General features: G+C 37.5%; 1 protein-coding gene across 8 annotated transcripts in view; it reads left to right on the forward strand.

Annotated features, from left to right (window-relative positions):
• LOC149842842 (putative E3 ubiquitin-protein ligase ZFP1) overlaps window positions 1-6,486 on the forward strand; it is a 71,213-nt gene extending 64,727 nt beyond the window's left edge. For 3 of the 8 annotated variants that reach the window (XM_089999479.1, XM_089999480.1, XM_089999482.1), the window contains 6 exons: window positions 3,837-3,948; window positions 4,044-4,715; window positions 4,807-5,204; window positions 5,587-5,685; window positions 5,777-5,926; window positions 6,127-6,486. In XM_089999479.1, the coding sequence (XP_089855605.1) occupies window positions 3,837-3,948; window positions 4,044-4,715; window positions 4,807-5,204; window positions 5,587-5,685; window positions 5,777-5,926; window positions 6,127-6,270 (1,575 nt within the window). In that variant the 3' untranslated portion in view covers window positions 6,271-6,486. Of the gene's footprint in view, window positions 1-2,914; window positions 3,949-4,035; window positions 4,716-4,806; window positions 5,205-5,586; window positions 5,686-5,776; window positions 5,927-6,126 lie in introns of those variants that run through there. The other 5 variants (XM_089999481.1, XM_089999483.1, XM_089999484.1 and 2 more) reach the window with 3 other exon arrangements.
• The last annotated feature ends 932 nt before the right edge of the window (window positions 6,487-7,418 follow it).

The following is a 7,418-nucleotide window of genomic DNA, read 5'->3' on the forward strand; positions in this document are numbered from 1 at the left end:
AAAGCCGGAGGACGTGGTGGAAACAAGAGATTTTGATACAAGCTTTGTTAAAGAGATTTTGTTGGGTTTTATACAAGAGTTAAGGCCTATGTCACACAGACTCTTCTAACAGGGCACCACACCCGCACCCAGGCAGGTGCGACACTTGGACACAACTTCCTTTATGTTAGGTGAAGTCAATCACACTGAAGTCCATTTCTATCCAAAAGTAGATTCAGTTAACCCTAATCAAGTCCATTTTTATCTATATTATATATATAAATACATAAATGCACACAAATACACAGTGTTAACTTAAAAATATTAAAATATATATATATATATATATCCTTTCCGCACCCCCGCACCCAAGTTTTTTTTAAAGTGTCGCACCACTGCATCCGCACCCGTACCTACACCCGCACCTATGTGACATGGGTTAAGGCTCATTTATTGAAGATACTAGGACATGGCATTTTAAGATGTAGAAGAGTTGATGAGGCAATGCGAAGACAATACAAGATAAATATGAGAAGAGAAAAACAATAAATGATTCTTGTGCAGTTAGTGTACCATTTTTAAGCCACCAACAATATGCTAAAAAAAAAAGAAAAGAAAAGTGGATGTAGGAGGTAGAGGAAGATGAATGATACAAGCATCATTCAATACATATAGAAGGGAGAAGATCGATAGAAAAGTAGGGAGGTATTTTTATTCTAGTTCACTCCCATTTAATGCAGTTAGAAATCCTTATTAGAAGGATTTAATTGCTTCTTTGGCAAATTATAATTTGAGTGACTATGTACCTTCAAGCTCAGAAAAACTACTAACTACACTTCTTGCAAAAGAGAGGGCAAATGTTGAGAGATTACTAGAAATTAAAAAATATTCATGAGAACAAAATGAAGTTTTCATTGTTTCTAATGGGTGGGTAGATATTTAAAGGCGTCCAGTAATTAATTTCATTGCTTTTTCACTTAGTGCCTAGTATTATTGAAAGCAATTGATGCATCTGGGCAATATAAAAATGCAGAGTATTTGAAGGGGTTGTTTATAGAAGTAATAAAAGAAGTGGGTGATAAAAAAATAGTACAAATCATCACAGACAACACTCTAGTTTGTAAAAGTGCAGCATTGAGTTTGGAGAGTGAGTATTCTCATATTTTTTGGACTCCCTGTATAGCACACAGCTTGAATCTAGCCCTCAAGAGCATCTGCAACCCTAAAGAAGAAAAAAAATCACCAGCATATGCTCTATATTCATGGATTGAAGAATTAGAAAAAAATATCAAAAGCATTGGAAATTTTGTTGTCAACCACCATCATGCTAATGTTATATTTAATATTGCATTCTGACCTGAAATTGTTGAAGATCGCTAAAACACGTTTTGCGTCCATTATTGTGATGGTGAAGAGGATTAAGGAAGTGAAGAATGCTTTGGTTAACATGGTGACTGATGAGAATTGGACATTCTATTGTACTGATGATGTTGTCAAGTTTCAAGAAATTAAGAAATTCATTGTTGATGATGAGTTTTGGGACAAAGTCTTATACTTCAATTTATGTAACCTATTTGAAAATTATTGATAAAAGTTGATATGGATAAGCCTATTCTTCACAAAGTTTATGAAATGTAGGATAATATGATTGAAAAAATACAAGTTGTAGTTTTCAAGCATGAAGGAAAAAATCCTGCATTAGATGATTCGAATTTTTTTAACCATATTCAATTTTAATCACAAGATGGGATAAGAACAACACTCCTTTGCATTGCATGGCACATTCTCTTAATCTAAAATATTATGTAAAAGATTTGCAGGATATTGGTCGTGTAGACTAAGAGCTATCAAGGCATAGAAATATGTGTATGACAATACTTTATCCAGAATCACATATTCTAAATCAAGTCACAAGAGTTTAAAAAATTTGCATCTTCGAGATTATATAGACATGCATCACTAGCGAGAGAGGAGGAGAATATAGATCCTATCACATGGTGGTCAACATTTGGATTAGAAACACCTCTTTTCCAACGTCTTGCATTGAGATTGCTATTTTAGCCTGCTAGTTCATCCTGTTGTTAAAGAAATTGGAGCACATATTCTCAAATTCATAATATGAAGAGAAACAAACTCACTAACAAGCATGCAGAGGATTTAATATATGTTCATTTTAATCTTCGACTACTTTCGCGAACCAATGATGAATATAGGTATTAATTGCTCTCTTAGTTATTTGACTATTTTATAGTTTTTTTATTTAAATATACTTATATTTAACATTTTCAAATTGGGTTTATAATGCAGACATAGATCATCCAAATTTTGGGATGTAAACCCAGAAGAGTGTGACTTAGAGGGAGAGCATGATTTCAACATTACAAACATGGATTTATCTGAGCCCAGTCTTCTTTCTTATGATGCATTTGATGATGAAGCAGAAAATTATTAGGATCCATTACCGTATCGTCATATACATTGTGTAGGATATACTTTTGGTATGTAATTATCCATTGTTTGCCTCTTTTGTTAGTATACTATATAATTTACTTTTTTTCTGCTTTACTTATTTTTTATTGTTTCTATAATATATTTAGGTTGATTTAATTGTGGTGTTAGTTTTTATGATGTAGAATAGAATTGTAGATTGTTTTTGTATTTTAGTTATGCCCATTAGAGGCTTTTTTGTCTTTTGGTTCTAGAAGTTGGGCTAGCTAACGACTAGCTCATCTAGCTGTTAGACTAGCCTAACAGCTAGTTGAGCTCTTTCTTTGCCTTCTCCTTCTCTCTCTCTCTCTCTCTCTCTCTCTCTCTCTCTCTATATATATATATATATATATATATATATATATAGGTTATTATTCTCTTTTCCTACGTTTCTGTTGAGCATTTTATTCTTAATAAAATCTTATTTTCTGTGTTTTCTTGTGCCCTTTGTGGATTGTGATTGTGTACACCAGTGCCTTTGTGTGAGCCCTTAGTGGCTTATGTATTTTGCCTATTAGTGGCGTTGTATTTTTGTACTCTTGGAGATATCTCATTACATAGAAGACATCCCCAGAAAGAGGAGGGGTGAAAACAAAAACTTTAGCAAAAGAGTTTTACATAGTCGCCCCCTGCTCTTGAGACACATGTAATTTTATATTCTTATGTTTATTCGGGTGTCTGATTATTTTATGCTTTTAGCACAATTTGTGGGATGATGGTGGCTTCTTGTTTCAGAATGTTATATTTCTTGTGCATTGAACAGCGCATAGCATTCCTTCCTGTGTGGAGAAACCAATATTGATCAGGGCCTTACCATGCCTCATGTTTTCCCACCTTGCCCACCTGTGGTACATACAAATGCTTTGTGGATCTCCCCATCATTGTTAAATCCTTTAGTTTCTCTTGTACCAGTGCCTGCTATGCGCCTAGTCTGTTTGAATAGCGCTTATGTTTTGATTTTTGGTGACATGCCCTGCTCCTCCAGACTTCAAATTCTAGTTAATCCCAAAGATATAGATCTTTGATTCTTTTTTAATGGAGTTAGTGGTAGACGGAGATATGCTGCTGACCTCATGAATCTCTGGGTGTTCTAGAGAAAAGTGCTTGTATTTTCTCTACCAACTCTTTCGTTTGAATGAGTTGGATTAGGGCCATTAGGCACTGGAGAGAAATATAAGCCAATATTCAGAGTTGATGGACCAAACTCTTAGGAGCAAAAACAACTACAAGAGTAGCCATGATGTCTTTCAAGGAAATTCTGTTGATTGATCAACAGCGCTTTGAATTGTTGGTTATGTAGTAGAATGTTTAATGTTATAAGTAGTATTAGTTTCGCACCTAACAAAGTATATTGTTGTCCCTTTCAACAGCAGTGGCTATTGAGGATGGAGTATAGAACCTTCTTGCATGATCCTCGTGCCATGGAGATGGACCTTTGCCCAAGTATTAGTCATCTGCATCCGCAGTCCCACATTTTTCCAGGTATTGTTGCTCCCTGATCCAGATCCAACCCAATGGACATTTTCTCCATTACTTTGTGTCATGGTATCTGAATTGTTCATATGATAGTGTTGCAGGTAGCTCTAGCAATCCTGTTAATGAGACTGCTGGTTGGAACCCCTTTCTTGGATCAAGTCCGTCTTTGGGTTCTTATCATCTTCCTATAATAAGTTCCAATCCTGAATTACCAGGCTACAGGGCTGGGGTGCCATGTGTCCCTTTATTACCTCTATCAATGAGAGGGAGCAATCCATTTTTACAAGTTTACCTTCAAGCACCCTTTTCTACTAATGCTTATGGTATTCATTTGAGTGAGTATCACAACAGTCATGTGATGAACAATGGAAGGAGGCCATTCAAAAGAAAGAGCTCAGTCAGTCTTGTCCATGAGACAGGCAACACAATGGGATATCAATCTCATGGCGATTCCTCGTTGCTCCCTATTTATGTTCGTACCCAACCCTGGGAGGAGTCAACATCTTGGTTCCAATATGGTCCATGGGATGCTGCTTATAGAGACGGAGCTCTTTCAATTTCTGGTGACAGGAACGTGAGAAGGCGATCTGCTGGATCGCTGTATCCAGACTTTAGTCTTGAGAACTTATCAGGTAGCTCTAGGCACCACTTTTATTCGGCAGGGCGTCCTCTGGACCAGCTAGCTGGTGGAGATTATGGTAATATTGGTATGACTGCAACAATGCGAGGCTTGAACCAGACTCCTGGTCCCTATCGGAGGATATCAGTTCCTGGTTAGCTTCATGATCACTGTGATCTGCTAGTTGTTTCTTTTTTCCCTTTGTTTCTAATCTCATTACAAGTATGTGTTTTGCATATCTGCAGATAACATTAGCTTAAATCGTGAAGTGCACGTTCTTCCTGCCATATCGAGTAATGGTAGTCATGCTGCAGAGATAAACGAGCCTGATTATGTTTTTAACAGGACAATCGAATCCACCAGAAGCAGACATAGGGGATTCTTGCAAGGGCCTGTGCTCGCTCAAAGGCCAGTTTCAAGCTATCAATTCATTCAGCATGCAGGAACTGGTGCAAATGCAATGCCAGACGGTTCACGATCTGGAGAGGAACCCTATGTGTCAACTTCCAGATTTCCAATACAATTATCCTCTGTCGGTGAGCGCAGCAGTAATAGATTGCATCGGATGACTAGTAGGATTTCTTTTGGGAGATCTGGACAAATAATTGATCAGACAAATGAAAATGCTAGGTTGTTTTCTGAGGTTGGTGAAATTCCTGCATTCTATTGATTGTATCTGCTGAATGGTGAATCTGTGGAACCTTGCATGGGAAGACATGCCCCTAATTGAATAGAATCTATACATGGTGGATTTTTCTTATGATTATGCCATGAAATGCATGTCATGTCCTATAGAGAATATAGATTCCAATTCTGCAAAATATGAGGTAAGTGGATTCTTAGGAAACATATCCCTCTTTTTATGTGGAAATGGATGCTATGCATCAAAACGATATTCTAGACTCCATGGATGTTATTGCAGTTACATGAACCAAACATGGTAGTGTAATTTTTTTTGCTTCCAACAAAATTGTTTTCGCCATTTGTTACAAGACTAGAGAAGACTGAGAGGTTATTTCACTCAGGGTGTAATGATGCTGGACCGTTCCTCCTATCATGGATCTGACAACTTTGTTGATCATCATAGGGACATGCGCTTGGACATAGATAACATGAGTTATGAGGTAAGAGAACTTTTTTCCTTATTTGACTTTGTTGAACACCCCCCCCCCCCCTCTTTTCTTTATGGAATTCTTAAGAGCTCTCTTGGCGCAGGAACTGCTAGCTCTTGAGGAGCACATTGGTGATGTCAGTACTGGGTTATCTGAAGAGATCATTTATAGGCGTCTAAAGCAGAAAATGTATGTTACCTCGGACGAGGTCAAAGAAAAGTTGGAAGTGGATGAGCGCTGCATAATTTGCCAGGTTAGCCTAGTTCCCTATCTGAACCTACACAAAGATCTGTTTTCTTTTTACTGTTTGCATCTCACGGAGCTAGTGAACCACAAACAAGCAGTGAAGGGTTTAATCTGGTCTTAGAACTGCTGATTGGCTGTCGTTATTTGATGAGTGTGCCGTCTTTCATTTGTATCCGGTTCTGAACTTCCAGGCTATGTTATGTGCAGAAAGAGTATGATAACAAAGATGAGCTTGGAACGCTGGACTGTGGGCATGATTACCATCTTGACTGCATCAAGCAGTGGCTGCTGGTGAAGAATGTCTGCCCCATCTGCAAGGGGACTGCACTTGAAGATAGATCAGATCTGTGAGGGTTTATCTTTCATTTTATCCTTTCCACTTTTATGGATGTGGTTTCTACAATTAATTTCTGGGGAGTATGATGCAAGCACATTGTTCCCCAATTTCTCTGCTGTGTAAATAATACTTTGCGTGTTATTCTCCATTTGAAAGAATAAAGCTGAAAGCAACACTCCTGTATAGTTTGGCAGTTGCTTAATGTTAATTCGTTGCCTTTAATCTTCAAATTTGTATATATTCCGCTCCTCGATGTGTAAGATTGAGTGTTTGGAATGTTGCCTGTCGAAAGAATAGGCAAGCAGGGAATGGTATTGGATTCCTTCTCCCTGAAAACATCTGTTAATCATTAAATTAATCTGGCATATACAATTTACTTTAGATATTACCTTGTTACTCTACCGTTTACCAGCACAATGCGAATACCATGTGATATAAGGAAATATTAAATGCATAAATTGTGAGAGTTTAGCAGTTTTCTGTCTCATAAAAAACAGTACAGACAATGACATAGATGCCACTAATTTTTGTACCAATACCATATAGCGTCGCAAACTAGAAAATATGACAACCATAAGGTTTTCTATTCTATTATAATCTAATTATGATTTAAGGTAAGGCTTGTGCTTTATTAGGATGTAGAATTCATAGGTATGCACTTAGATAATTTCAAAGAGTACGTATGCTTTAGAATTGTGAGATTTTGTGGGTATCAATATGAATTAATATGAATGAACATGTTTTTGCACGTGGTCCAATTTGTTTTTACTTGAAGGCTGTGGACTAACTGATGCTCTGTCGCATGTACCCACGACCGACTCCTCTTTCTGTCCGTGGATCTTGAAATCCCACGGTGACCCTCACATTATCTAACCAATAGAAACATCCCACGTCATTTCATAATATTCAAATTCCGGGGCAGTCAACCTTGGCTAATGTCACGTGGACACGTCCAGGAAGACACAGGACACGATGTTTTGCAGTGCTTCATTAATACAAGTATGGAAGGGGACACGACATGGAGGTAAGTTGATCCTTTTGTGACATAGCTTGTCGGCTCACTTGTGGAATTGGATCATTGGATATCGGTTTCAAATATGTTGGAACTGGATTGGTTATATCAGCTACAGATCTGAATCTTTCGTGGACGCTTGGCAGTTCC

Source organism: Nuphar pumila, chromosome 3 (genome assembly GCF_984573655.1).
Source record: "Nuphar pumila chromosome 3, dmNupPumi1.hap1.1, whole genome shotgun sequence".
NCBI lineage: Eukaryota > Viridiplantae > Streptophyta > Magnoliopsida > Nymphaeales > Nymphaeaceae > Nuphar > Nuphar pumila.